Consider the following 14,156-nt stretch of genomic DNA (forward strand, 5'->3'; position numbering starts at 1 on the left):
AAATACCTCTCTGGGCCCCCTTTTCCCTCATCTCTCTCAGAGGACCCAGAGAAGGTCATCCCAGCTCACGCAGGAAGGGCCTTGAAGCCTGAAGAGAGGAATAGCTGCCTCAGCAACCACATTCCAAAGAGAGGCCCTGCATGTGGAAAACAATTCTTAGTACTTTTAGTGATTTGTGCTTTAAATCTTCTAGATAACCACCCCACGCCATGCACCAATGTGGAGGCATCACATCCTCTAACCTATCTTGACATGAACCTGCCATGTATCTGCTTTGTTTAACATGTAGAGGAAACCACCTGTACTGGAGATAAGATGTTCTATAAGCTATGGGTAGAGATACTCTGTAACCTTTTCACATTATTGGTTTACTGTTGTAGCCAGACATGAACCCCCCCACTTGGCCTTTTCTTCCTCTCCCCCCCACTGGGAGAGACAGAGAGAGAAACAAGCAGGGGAGACAGGTAGCCTTTGATGTCCTGGGAACGCAGGTGTGCTGTCTCGCCCAGCCTCTCTACTATACACAAAAACCAGACAGTGAATGGGCTAGCTAATGGCCGCCCTTCTGGCTGATCTCAGTAATTGACACACCTTGATCACTTCCCCAGGAAGAACGGGGAACCCCCGCCCATCACCTTCAAAGGTGCCCAATTGTCCACAATTCACAGGTGCGAATTGAGCCTTGCACCTTCCCTGGGAAACCTGGGGTTCAAACATATTCCTCCCAATTGGCCCCTTGAGACCAGGAAGAAGCGTACATGACAAAAGGAGTATAAAGGGGCTTGGCAGACCACCCCCCCTTTGAGTTTCAATCACCTACACCTGCTGGCCAGGTCTGGAATTAACTCCCGAGACTGGGGACGCCTGGTTCGTATCTACTTCTTCCCGAGGGATTGAGAAAAAGATTCTGGGTCACACCGAATCTAAGAGGCAGGGGTAAGAATTACACCTGTATTACACTTCTTTCCTATAGGAATTGAGGGAAAGACTCTGGTTCCACCAGGTCCAAGAGGTAGGGGTGAAAATTACACCTGCAACTTGCCTTTCTTGTGTACACATTAATTGTATTAGTTTAAGCTAGCTAGTTTGTCTAAAACTTTTCCTAAATTAAATTGTGTTGTTTCCCCTTTAAAAACTGTGAGTACTAACTTGTACTTTGATCATTTGTCTTAGTTAAATTGTTTCTATCTTTGTATAAATAAAAAGTAACTGTTAAAGCCTCTCTAAGTGTAATTTTCCTCTTGCTGCTGTACCCGAACTAAACACAAACCAAAAAACCCAGCCTGCCCTGGCTGCTTAGCGTAGCTGCTGGTGTGGCATCACCCCCATTGCCCCACTGGACCTTTAGCTGGCACCTGGGCATCGGCTCACAACTGTGCTCATTTCGTCTTGCTGCTAGAACCAATTCAGGCGTGGATGATACCGATGTAGTTTCCCCCGACCATCAATAATCTATATAATCAATTGTAATCTACAGTCTGGCAGTAGTCCACTGCATCCTGATGGACAAAGTGACACTCCACCAGCGCTGTGTGTAATAAACCCTCCTGCTTGCTTCATACATGGTGTCCAGACTTTGTTTCAACAGACTGAAGGCCAGGCCATCCCTGGAGCCAGAGCAGGAGGGTGCATGAGGACAACCCTGGCCTACCACACCTGGGAGGATGTAGAATGGCAGTCATGTGTGTGGGACCAGCTGATGTCCCACTGTGATTCAGTCACCAGCGTCTGGCAAGACATGCGGCCCAGCTGCCTGCTGCTGCCTCTACTGCCCTACACCCACCTGCTCTCCTGCAAAGCACCCTGGACCCACACCTACTTCCCTGGGCTATGGCCATGCCCCCTCCACCTCCTTTCCCCCTGCCAACCCAGAACCCCCCCAGTCCCTCCTCGTCCATGCCACCCCTGGTCTTAGCCCCAGCCCAGCCCTGACAGTGGACCCAAACATGCAGCAGGAGGGGATCCCAAGGCTGACACTGCTTGGGGTCTTGCTTCCCTTGGGCTCAAGGCTCCTCTCCATCCCATGTTCTGAGGCCTCCCACCCCATTCCAAGCCTTACTGCATGTCGCAGTTGAGATGTCCTCACCGCTGTCCCAAGCCCACTCCATCTCCCAACTGAGCCCCCCATACTTTGTGAAGTTTGCACATTAAACCAATTTATCATTCACCACAGAAGTATGTGCATTTCTTGTGCAGGGGTTGGGGAGAAGTGAAGGGGTGAAGGGAGGGATTGTGGTGGGGATGGGCTAGGGGCCTGAGGCCTCTGCAGGGGGGAGGTGTTACTGGGGTCCTTGGGAAAAAGCTCTTCTTCAGGGCATCTTGGATCAGCACCCCATCCTGATGGGCCTGGTGGATGGCAGCTATGATTGGCTGCTTATAGGCTCACCTCTCATGGCCAGTGGCTGACCCTCACCCCTAGATGAAGATCTTCCCCTCCCACTCCACAATGTTGTGCAGAATACAAGCAGCTCCCATAAGCTTGGGGATGTTGCGCTCCCCAACGTCAAGGCAGGTCCACAGGCACCTGAACTGTGTCTTGAGGCAACCAAAGGCGCACTTCCCCGGCATCCCAGGGCAGTTCAGGCGCTTACTGAATTGCTCCCTGCTGGGGGTCCAGCTGTCCCGCACACACCATCAGGAGTTAGGCCAACCTAACTGGCATGCAGGGCACAAGGTATTTCAGAGCCTGAGCAATGGAACCAGGCCAGTTGAATGCTCTGAAGGTAGCCCAGGCTGGGGAAAGGCAGTAGCACGTGGTTAGATTTTAAACACAAAGGGTGCATCTACACTCGCCGGCTACTTCGAAATAGCCAGCACAACGTCAAAATAGCACACGTCACATCGACACGCACTGTGTGCTATTTCGATGCTGAAATCGACGTTAGGCGGTGAGACGTCGAAATCGCTATTCCCATCCAAAGATGGGAATAGCACCCTACTTTAATGTTCAACGTCGAAGTAGGGCATGTGTAGACGATCCGCGTCCCGCTACGTTGAAATAGCGGGGTCCTCCATGGTGTCCATCAGCTGAGGGGTTGAGAGATGCTCTGACCAGCCGCTGCGGGGCTCTATGGTTGCTGAATGCAGCAGCCCTTAGCCCAGGGCTTCTGGCTGCTGCTCCTGCAGCGGGGGGGGGTCCATAGTGCGTGCACAGGATCTGCAACCAGTTGTCGGCTCTGTGGATCTTGTGCTGTGCAGGGCAAGCGCGTTTGGGAGGGGCCCTTTAAGGGAGCAGCTTGGGGCTTTGCTGGCCCCTTATTTTGATGTGGAGCACTTGTGTGTGCGGACGCTCCGCGTTTCCTTCCGCGGCGGCTCCTTTTGACGTTCTCTGTCACTACTTCGACACTGAATGTGGATGGCACCAGCCCTGGAGGACGTATTGACGATACGCGTCCAAGTACCCTATTTTTATGTTCTGACGTACAAATAGGCTACTTCGACGTTGAACATCCACGGCACCAGCCCTGGAGGACGTGTAGACGGTATGTGTTGAAGTACCCTATTTCGATGTTCTCACGTAGAAACAGGCTACTTCGACATAGTGGGCTAGTGTAGACGCAGCCAAAGGGTTTAAAACCAGACCCGAGCCAGAGGGCTGTGCGCTGGGGCAGCCCAGGACACCCCGTCGCACAAACCGGAGCGGGCCCCGCCCAGGAACTGAAACCCAAACCCTTCCAGTTCCCGGCTGTCGGGATGTGGCTCCCGGGCCGCACGCACTCGGGAGCGGTCTCGGGGTCGCAGCCGTAGGACCGCCGCGCGACAACCCGCCAGGGACACCCCGCACAAAATGGCGACCCCGCCAAGCGGGCCCGGCTTTCCGGGTCAGGCGCGCGGCCAAGGCCCGGGGCGCGCACGGCCGAGCGCGCCTCAGCCTGCTCCGGCGGCCCAGGCCGCCCGCGAGGCCGCAAGGGTTTAAGCGCTTCCCGGCCCCAGCCGCCTCTGGGAACAGCCTTTGGCCGGGGGGTAGGTCGCTCTCAAAGGCACCGCCGCGGCCTTACGAGCCCTGCCCCAGAGGCGGGGCCGCGGCTCCAGACCCGGCCAGCCGATCGCCTCGGCCCAGCCTCCCGCTGCCGGGCGGACCCTGCGGCGCCGGCCTATCCATCGGCCCGGGCTCGTGGCGTCTCGGCTGCCGGCTCCGCCATCCCACGTGCCCCTTCGAACGGCGGCGGCGGGGCCGATGCCGCCGGCGCGCTCCCCGCTGCGGCTCCTCGTCCTCCTCTCGCTGGGGGCCGGGGCCGGGGCCGGGGCGGCGGGAGCAGGTAACGGCCGGGCGGCGTGTGCGCGGCGAGGGGGAGCGGGGCCCCTGCAGCGCCGCCGAGCCCCGACACTCGCTCGGCCGCCTAGCGCGGGAGCCGCGGCGCCCGTTGGGCCGCTTCGTGCCGGTGTGTGCCCTGAGCAGCGGCCGAGGGCCCGGGAGGTGGACGGGATCGGGCCCCGCGCGCCAGGGCTGGCACCGCCAGGGCAGCGGGCGCTCGGCGCCCGAGGGGGAATGGCCGGTTCGTAAACACAAGGGAACGACGGCGGCGTCCTCTGTGGGCCCGTGCGTGTGGCCTGGGCTAAGCCAACGAGAAGTCCCGCGGCGCCTTAGAGCCCGACCGACCGATACTTGCGGGGGCAAAGACCCGCGCAGCTGGGCAGCCGGCCGGCGGCTTTGCTCCTTAGAGACCCCCCGGGGGAGCTGCCCGTCTCCCCCTGCTGCAGGTGTTCTGCGTGGCCTCGATCTCCTGTCCCACTCCAGGGAGTGACCCCAGATTTAGTCAGACTTTCATTGGGGATCGTGGCCCTTGTCAGAGAGCCTTTGGGGTCATTGTGCACATCAGAGCTGTGTCTACACGTGCACGTTACTTCGAAGTAGCGGCACTAACTTCGAAATAGCGCCCGTCACGGCTACACGTGTTGGGCGCTATTTCGATGTTAACATCGACATTAAGCGGCGAGACATCGAAGCCGCTAACCCCATGAGGGGATGGGAATAGCGCCCTGAACGTCGAAGTAGGGACTGTGTAGTCGTTGCGTGTCCCGCAACATCGACATTGCGGGGTCCTCCATGGCGGCCATCAGCTGAGGGGTTGAGAGACGCTCTCTCTCCAGCCCCTGCGGGGCTCTATGGTCACCGTGTGCAGCAGCCGTTCACCCAGGGCTTCTGGCTGCTGCTGCTGCAGCTGGGGACCCATGCTGCAGGCACAGGGTCTGCAACCAGTTGTCGGCTCTGTGGATGTTGTGTTGTTTAGTGCAACTGTGTCTGGGAGGGGCCCTTTAAGGGAGCATCTTGCCGTTGAGTCCGCCCTGTGACCCTGTCTGCAGCTGTGCCTGGCACCCTTATTTCGATGTGTGCTACTGTGGCGTGTAGACGTTCCCTCGCAGCGCCTATTTTGATGTGGTGCTGCGCAACGTCGATGTTGAACGTCGACGTTGCCAGCCCTGGAGGACGTGTAGACGTTATTCATCGAAATAAGCTATTTCGATGTAGCGTTCACATGTAGACGTAGCCCAGATGTGACCTTGTGGCTATTTGCAGGTGGGTTTTACTAGTGATGGAGGGAGCCATTGAAGGGATCCAAAGTTCACGTTGTAGTATAATTAGTAGAAAACGAAAGTTCAAGCCTTGGGGTCCAGTGCGGTGCTGTCTTTCTGCCATCTTTGTACGAAACCCCACTCTAAGGTTTGCTGCTTTTCTTCTTCTGTTGGCTAGATGGGAGGTAAAGTTATCCTTCTAGGAATTATTATAGTAACTCTGCCAAGGTATCAAGTATTGGAGGGGTGGCTGTGTTAGTCTGGATCTGTAACAGCAACAAAGGATCCTGTGGCACCTTATAGACTAACAGAAAAGTTTTGAGCATGAGCTTCCGTGAGCACAGACTCACTTCATCAGATGCTGCTGATCTGATGAAGTGAGTCTGTGCTCACAAAAGCTCATGCTCAAAACTTTTCTGTTAGTCTGTAAGGTGCCACAGGACCCTTTGTTGCTGTCTGCCAAGGTAGTGGCTGGGAGGACCAGTTGTTTGTCTTCAGAAGATCCAGACTATATCCCAAATCGTGTGTTTTTTGCAAAGAGAAGTCTTCTTCTAGCATTTCAGAGGTCATGGAAGCAGATTGCCTCCAGTCAGTATTGGCAGAGAGGAACAGCCTAGAATTTCTGAAATTTCCACTATTAACCAAAATGGCATTGTCCCACAGAAGGATCCAGAGGGCTGAAGCCGACAAACATCAATATTTTTCTATTCCATTCATTTTCTGAATGAAAATGCTACTAGAATATCTATAATATAGGATATAATTAAAGTATCTGAATAGATAATATTTCATTCTTGGCCTGAAATGGTTGCATTTACTTGTTTGGGCCCTCCCATGCTAGCCAAGAAATGTCATATACAGCCTACCTACTCAGCCATCTTCGCCGTGACTCCCCTAGAATTTAAGGAGATAATAGTAGTGTTATACAAGTTAGATGTGAAGAAATATATTTAAGAATGGGCTCTTCAGTCTAGCAGAAAGGTATAACGTGATCCAATGACTGTGAATTGAAGATAGGCAAACTCAAGTCTAGAAGTAAAGTGGACGTTTTTGACAGTGAAAAGTCTTAACCATTGGAACTGTTTTCTAAGTGTTGTGGTGGAATCTCCATCACTGACATTTTTAAAGTCAAGATTGGGGATTTTACTATAAGAATGATTTTGGAGAAGTTTCATAGCTTGTGTTGTGCAGGAGGTCAGATTAGATTATCACAGTGGTGCCTTCCAGCCTGGTAACCTATGAATCTTATTTGATTCTGCTTATGTGAGTTATACAGTACATGACCACTGTTCATATAACAGCTCCAGTAAAATGGGCGCTCTTTAAAGGACACAGAAAAATGCAATACTTCCTTACTTGACTCATTTCTAGCTCCTCCTTTCTGAACACTCAGATTGCTGTACATAAGACATTGATCTGTAGTGAACAAATCAAAGAGCCTGAGATAGGATTTCAGGGGAAACTGTCTGCTTGAAATGTAGCCAATTAAAAAAAAAAGTTCAAACAGTTGCCGGTACCACACCTGTTCCCTGTCTGATTTTTTTTTTTTTAATTACAATCACACATTTCCATATATAACAGTATTTTCTCTTCCTTGCTGCTGTGTGAGAGATCCATTTATATAAAAGGGCAGCTGACTTAATCAACCGAACAGGGAGAACCATGTTCTATAAATCAAGCACTGTCAAATGTGCAAAGTAAATACACTAAAAAAAAAAATGAAAAATATTTGTCTCCACCTTTTTCAGTTATAATAACCCACGGTCCTTTTTGTAATAATATGTAAAAGCAGTTCACACAGAAGTTTGATTTTTAAGGTGATAGAATCACTTTAAAAACAACAAGAAGTTCTATGGCATCTTACAGACTAGACCGACGTGGAGCTGTGTTTGTACGGGAGCTCTCTTTCAAAAGGCTAAAAATCAAATGACAGCAGTTGAAATCTAGCCTTTTGAAAGCATGCGACTACACACTAAAAACGGATCTAAGGTTTGATCCACTCTTTCAAATGATCACTCTGTTCTTTTAAAAGGGAGAGTCCACATGACTACGTGCGCTCTTTTGAAAGAATGGAGCCAGAGGTGCCGCAGAAGAGGGCCTGTATTTTTGAAATTAAGTGCATGTGTAGACACAGCTTTGGAGCATAAGCTTTCATGGGGAAAGACCCACTTCATCAGATGTATCACTTCAGTTTTATCTGTAGTCTGGCTCATGAAAACTGAGGCAGAGTTTATCTTTCATCAAGGAGAATAATGAAAGCCAGAGGGACTGTTGAGATTCAAGTTGCAGTACTGATGTGTAGCACAAGAGGATTCTATGAAAATGCTTGTTTCATGCATTGAAGGTGTCTGCTCTTTTAGGATTCTGGTCCTGATTCTTTCCGCAGCTTGTACTCTGACATATTTGGACAGTTCCCTTCCCTCTATATTCTTACCTCAGAAACTTACCTAAATTCTGTTTCTCCTGATGGTGAAATCACTTGTTCAAAAGGATCTTCCTTGGTTTATCATTAATCCAGACATCACTCTCAGAGTTCAGGGTGTACTTGAAGTAAAGGATGGCTTGGGTCATCTGGAAGTCCTGTGGTACCTTATAGACTAACAAATGTGCATCTGACGAAGCAGGTCTTTGCCCACGAAAGCTTAAGCTCCAAAATCTCTGTTAGTCTATAAGGTGCCACAGGACTTCTTACAGTTTTTGAAGATACAGACTAACTGAGCTCCCTCTCTGATACTTGGGTCTTCTGATTTTCTTCTGAGAGGAACATACATATTGAGCTTACGATGGTACTGGTAAGAAAACATCTACTAGACCTCCAGGCGTACCTCGCAGAGAAAGCAGTTCTAATATGAAAAGACAGTTACTATACTCACTTAACCATGGCCACACCCTCTGCTTTTGATTCTGGAAGGAATTCAAATACTTTTTGCCCAGGCTGGCAGAAATATCTCTGCCTTAGGGACTGGCTGTCTGGCAGGGAAAATAAACTATCTGCCGACAGTTTGCTCAGTGTAGTTCTGCTAAGAGAATGGAACCTCCTTACCATGGGGTTCAGTTCACTTTTAGCCAGTGGCGGTGCCCATTCATGAATCTAGTTTTGATGTTAGTAAGTGTGGCGCAGTCCCTGGCCCCACCTCACACCCAAGTGCTCCTGTGTTACCCTCAGAGTTCCACAGCCCACTCAGGCCTCTGCAGCCTAGTCCCAGGTCACAGGCCCCACAGCCCAGTCAGGCCTCTGTGGTCTAAGTTCTCCTTGCTTCAGGCTCACAGGGAGGTGGGGCTAGGGGAGCTTGGGCCCTCTCACTCCACCAGGCTCCAGCCCGGGGCCTTGGTGGTGGTGGGTAGGTGACCCCAGTCACTAGCTCAGCGAGGATCCTCACTGCAACACACTGAGGTCACTAGAGACCTTCCCAGTTCCCCATCCTGGGCTACTTCCTACCCAGTTCCTGCTGTGGTCCACCATCCCAACTCTGGCTGTGTTTCCCCCAGCCGCTCCTGCTGTGGACTGCCACTGCAGCAGAGGTTGCTGCTGCTCCAATAGGAGCTCCTTTCCCGCTGCTGGCCAGACCCAAGTCCTAAGCTTCCCCAGCTTTTATACCTCAGCTGCAGCAGGAGCATGCCCGGCAGGGCCTTTTCCCCCCAATAGGCCTGGCCCCCACCCCCCTGCTCAGTGCTGGGTTGGTACATCGCATCATAAACCCTCCCCTTTCAGAGAGGGCCCCCGGGTTGCTCCTCCCCCTCTTGTCAGGGTTGAGGCAGGAAAAAAATCAACGTTTATGTACACCTTTCCTGGCTGGTGTGCCACTTGAAACGTGTATGGCTGCACAGACAAATACCAGTGTGTAATTCGCATGTTTGAGTCATACATTTTTTGCAGCCATTTAACTGTTGCATGGTCTGTTACAAGGGTAAAATGTTGCCCAGTAGGTAATGTAAAAGGCCCTCAATGGCCCATTTTACCGCCAATGCCTCCCTTTCAATTGTGGAGTTCCTGGTCTCACAGGGAAGCAGCTTGTGGCTTACGTAGAGGATTGGGTGTTCTGCTCTGCCCACCTCCTGGGACAGTACCACACCCAGGCCCACCTTGGAGGCATCTGTTTGTAGGATGAATGGACTATCAAAGTCTGGCTGGGCAAGGATGGGCTCCTGGGTTAGGTGGTTTTGTAGTACTCGAAACGCTGTCTCACATTCCTCTGACCACTCCCATCTTCAAGGTTGTTGGTTCTTAGTCAAGTCCATCAGTGGGGCAGCTATGGTGGAAAAGTTACGAATAAACCAGTGAAAATACCCCACTAAACCCAGGTATTGTTGTCCCTGGCACTTCATGGTGGGTGTGGGGTACTCCTGGAGGGTCTACACTTTATCAATTAGCAGCTGCACCTTCCACTTTCCCATGGTATTCCCTGGGTACGTCACCTCTCGCTGGCTCATATGGCATTTGGCAGGATTCGCAGTCAATCCTGCCTCCCCTGGTGCCTGTAGCACCTTCTCTAGGTATCGGAAGTGTTCTTCCCATGTCTGGCTATATACAATGATATCGCCAATGTATGCAGCCGCGTATCCTTCATGTGGGCCCAGTACCAGGTTCATAAGATGCTAAGCCACTGCCCCATGAACCCCAAATGGCAGCCTCATAAATTGATTAGTAAGAGAGAGAAAGCCATGCTAGTCTATATACTATCAAAACAAAACAGCAGTAAAGTAGCACTTTAAAGACTAACAAAAATAATTTATTAGGTGAGCTTTTGTGGGACAGACTGGTCTGAAGAAGTGGGTCTGTCCCACAAAAGCTCACCTTATAAATTGTCAGTCTTTAAAGTGCTACTTTACTGCTTTTCTGTTTTGACATTATAAATTGGTACAGCCCGAATGGTGTCAGGAATGCTGTTTTTTCCTTTGCCGTGGGGTCAAGGGGATCTGCCAGTATCCCTTCATGAGATCTAGTGTTGAGAGGAACTGGGCATCCTCCAGTCACTCTAGCAGTTCATCCACCCGGCTCATGTGTCAAACTCTGAGAGGGCGTTCACTTTTCAGAAGTCGACACAGAATCGCACTGTTCCATTGGGCTTGGGGACTAACACAATAGGGCTGTGCCACTCACTTCTTGACTCCTCAGCCATGCCCAGTGCCAGCATTTTGCCCAGCTCCTCCTGTACAGTGTCCCACATGTTCCTGGGCAGGGATCGATGATAGTCTCTCACCTGCTGAGCTGGGGTGGTAGTGATGTGGTGGCTAGTTAACTGGGTCCTCCCTAGCTTATCTGATAGAACCTGTGGGGACCGGGCAATCACTTTTTGCATCTGTTCTCATTGTTCCACCTTCAACTCGGGTCCGAGGTCCACCGATTTGGGACCCTGGGTCTCCCCGGCTGGTGGCCCGAGTTCTGACTCCAGTGGGGAAGAGGCGATTGTCATAGGTTCATATGGTAGACACAAGTCTCTTTTTCCTCTGCCCTGGCAGCCTTACTTCATAATCCATGGGTCCCACCCCACAAGTCACTTCAAAATGGCCCTGCCATTTGGCTAGCAGCTTGGACTCATCTGAGGGTAGTAAGAGTAACACCCGCTCTCTGGGTTGAAAGGTCCTCATCTTGGTGCTCTGGTTATAGTTTTGTGCTTGGTCCTCCTGTGCATTCCGCAGGTTGTCTTGGGCCAGCCAGTCCAGCTCCTCCAGCAACTCCCAAAGATGCAGCACCTAGTGGACTGACCCCTGTGTGCAGGTTTGCTGCTCTTCCCCCACCTCCCTCACTCAGCCCAGGATTCCCTGTGGGCGGTGCCCGTACAGTAGTTCGAAGGGGAAGAACCCAGTGGAGGCCTGAGGCACCTCTCATGACAAACAGAAGTGCCGGGAACCATTTGTCCCACAGCCGTGGGTGCTCGGAGCATGGCTTTGAGAGTTCTATTAAAATGCTTGACCAACTCAGCTGTTTGTGGGGAGTATACAGATGTCTTCAGGGTGCAAATATTTGGTAGATGGCACAGCTCAGCCATGAGCTTGGAAGTTACGTTGGTCCCTTGGTCCATTAGGATCTCCTTAGGAAGTCTGATCCTCACAAACACCTTCAGGAGCTCATTTGCAATAACCCTGGCTGTTGTGGCTTGTAATGGAATTGCCTCTGGATAGCGGGTGGAGTAGTCCACAATAGCCAGAATGTATTTGTTCCCACTCATGCTCTGCTCAGTTGGGCCCACCGGATCTATGCCTGTATACTCAAACGGCGTCCCTACCATTGGTAGCGGTACCAGAGGTGTCTGTGGGACTCCAGACGAGTTGGTCTTCTGACACTCCGGACATGAGGCACAATAGTTGCCGATGTCCTGATGAATCCCTGGCCGCAAAAGTCACCAGGCCACCCTGTGTAGTGTTTTTTCCTGGCCCAGCTGTCCTCCCCAAGGTACTGCGTGAGCGAGCTGAAGTAGTGCTTGCCAGAATTGCTGTGATACCAGTAGTTGGCAAATGTCCTCCTTCATCTGTCGATCCTTCACCAGGCAATACAGCTGATCGCCCCGGATCTCAAACCAGGGTCCCTGAATCTTGTGCTGCAGCCAAGCCTTCTCCAGGCTAAGTTCCTCAGCGTGCTTCCAGGCCTGGCTTAGGGTAGTGTCATTCTGTTGTTCTCCCAGCAAATCCTCCTTCAGGTTGATGCCCGTCGGCTGGAGGTCAATAGGCGGGGCTGTCCTCTGGGCCTGGGGGCTTCCGCCCAGCCCCAGACTCCCCCAAGGTTCCCTCTGCAGGGTCCTCTGACTCCTGTCCAGCCAACTCTGTCTGCACAGGGTGGGGTTTCCTCCTTTGGCAGATCCTATCAGGCTTCACTTTGCAGGAGGTCTGTGACATGGGGCCAGACCCGGCCTAGCACCACCAGATATGCTAGCTTCAGGGCCACTACCACTGTCTGGGGTTGCCTGTTGACCCACACCGCCAGGAACACCACGATTGTGGGATAAGCCCTCACACCCCCATGTATACATTGCATTTGCACCGTGGTGTTCCCCTGAGTGAGCCCTGTGGCCAGCTCTTCGTGGATTAGGGTTTGGCTGCACCCTGAGTCTACCAAGGCCAGGGTCTCCCTCCCATCCACCTTCACCAGAATCACTATTAGAGAGTGGTCCCTGCTCTGGGCTCGGGACCCAGCCACCTGTACCTGCCCAAAACTGCAGTCCATGAATGGGCAATCCTGCTTGAAGTGACCTTCCTGACTGCTCATAACAGAGGCCTCTGCTCAGGCCAGCCAGTGGAGGCTCCCAGGGAGGAGTAAATTGCTATCAGACTGGGTCCATCTTCCGTCAATCTGGCGCTTCGCGGCGTGTCTCTCATTCCAGGCTGCTTTCATGAGGTCATGCAGCCACCAGGGCCGATGTGGACCCCATCCCTCATGGTCTTGTCCGGCCCCCCTGTTTGGACCCTTACCCAGCAGTCCCGGACCATGTGGTGGTCAAGGCTCGGCCTTCAGGGGTTCCTCTGCTGCCATGTAATCCTCCATCAGGGTGACGGCCAGGGTCTCGGGTCAGTGCTGCAGCATCCACTCCTTCCCCACTTGGGTTAGGATTTTCATGAACTGTTCCAGGACTATTAGTTCCACCAAGTGGGCCACTCTCCTCAGGTCCAGCTCCAGCCAGCGCCAGCACTGGTCCCGAATCTTCTGGGCCACCACCCGGGACCTCACCTCCAGGGGTTCTTCTCCTGCTGCAGCCGCTGGCGGTATGTCTCCACCATGAGCAGCAGGGAGCCCAGAGCCAGGAGCAGCAGTGCCGGTCAGTTTCCCAGCTCCCATAAATGGCAGGGAGCTGCAGTACTGACTGGCATTGCTGCAGCTAGATCCTGGGAGTCAGGAAAGCAGAGGAGAGCCAGGAGCCAGGTACAGCTGGTGGGAGGCAGGAGTGCAAGGGCCTGGCTGCTGCCTAGTTCCCAGCTCCCTGCCACTCGCAGGAGCCAGGAAACTGACCGGCACAGCAGTGCTGGTTGAAAATTCACCCCACAGATCACTTACACCGGTGGTGTCCAAAAGGAAGTCCACCAATCACCACATGCCCCCGCACAGCCAGGCTCCCTTCCCCTCACCCCCACAGCCAGGCACCCTACTCTCCCGCACCCCCAGTGACTCACTGGAGCTGTCCAGCCCCCAGTCGTGCAGCCCCGAGAGCCGCACTGGGAAGGAGCCTCCAGGAAGGAGCTGTGGTCAGGCAGCGTCGTGGGTCATGGCGCACAGCTCCTGGCCAAAGCCACAGGAACTGCACTGGGGGAAGGTCTGCAAGGGCTGCCTGTCAGCTGCTGCCACGTGTTTGTGGTGGGGTGTGTGGGTGGAGGGGTGCCCCACTTATGTGGCACTGCTGAGTGGCATTTTGCCACAATTGCAGTGCTCTGTTCGTCACATCTGGTGAGCAGGAAGCGCATTGGACAGCGTGGACTTACACAGTATAAATATCCCTATCTAATCCTGAAAGCAGTAGGGAGTTTGTAAAATTCCCGTGAAGCAAAACCGTGGAAGTGATTGATTAGACAAGTTGCTAATGCCATTAAGACTGCTAGAGACCACTAATTACCTTCACCACGAGATATTAACACTGAAAATTATGTTAACATTCAGAACACGTAGGAGAAATAGTTCTACTCAAAAGATCACATATTTTAATATGCTACTTAAA

The 14,156-nt window shown here is 52.5% G+C and overlaps 1 protein-coding gene across 3 annotated transcripts in view; it reads left to right on the top strand.

Annotated features, from left to right (window-relative positions):
• Positions 1 to 3,986: 3,986 nt before the first annotated feature.
• The window catches only part of NEMP2 (nuclear envelope integral membrane protein 2), a 32,183-nt gene continuing 22,013 nt past the window's right edge, over positions 3,987 to 14,156 (top strand). For 2 of the 3 annotated variants that reach the window (XM_075000684.1, XM_075000687.1), the window contains exon 1: positions 3,987 to 4,259. In XM_075000684.1, the coding sequence (XP_074856785.1) occupies positions 4,178 to 4,259 (82 nt within the window). In that variant the 5' untranslated portion in view covers positions 3,987 to 4,177. Of the gene's footprint in view, positions 4,260 to 5,591; positions 5,663 to 14,156 lie in introns of those variants that run through there. The other variant, XM_075000686.1, reaches the window with a different exon arrangement.

Source organism: Carettochelys insculpta, chromosome 8 (assembly GCF_033958435.1).
Source record: "Carettochelys insculpta isolate YL-2023 chromosome 8, ASM3395843v1, whole genome shotgun sequence".
In the NCBI taxonomy this organism is placed as follows: domain Eukaryota; kingdom Metazoa; phylum Chordata; order Testudines; family Carettochelyidae; genus Carettochelys; species Carettochelys insculpta.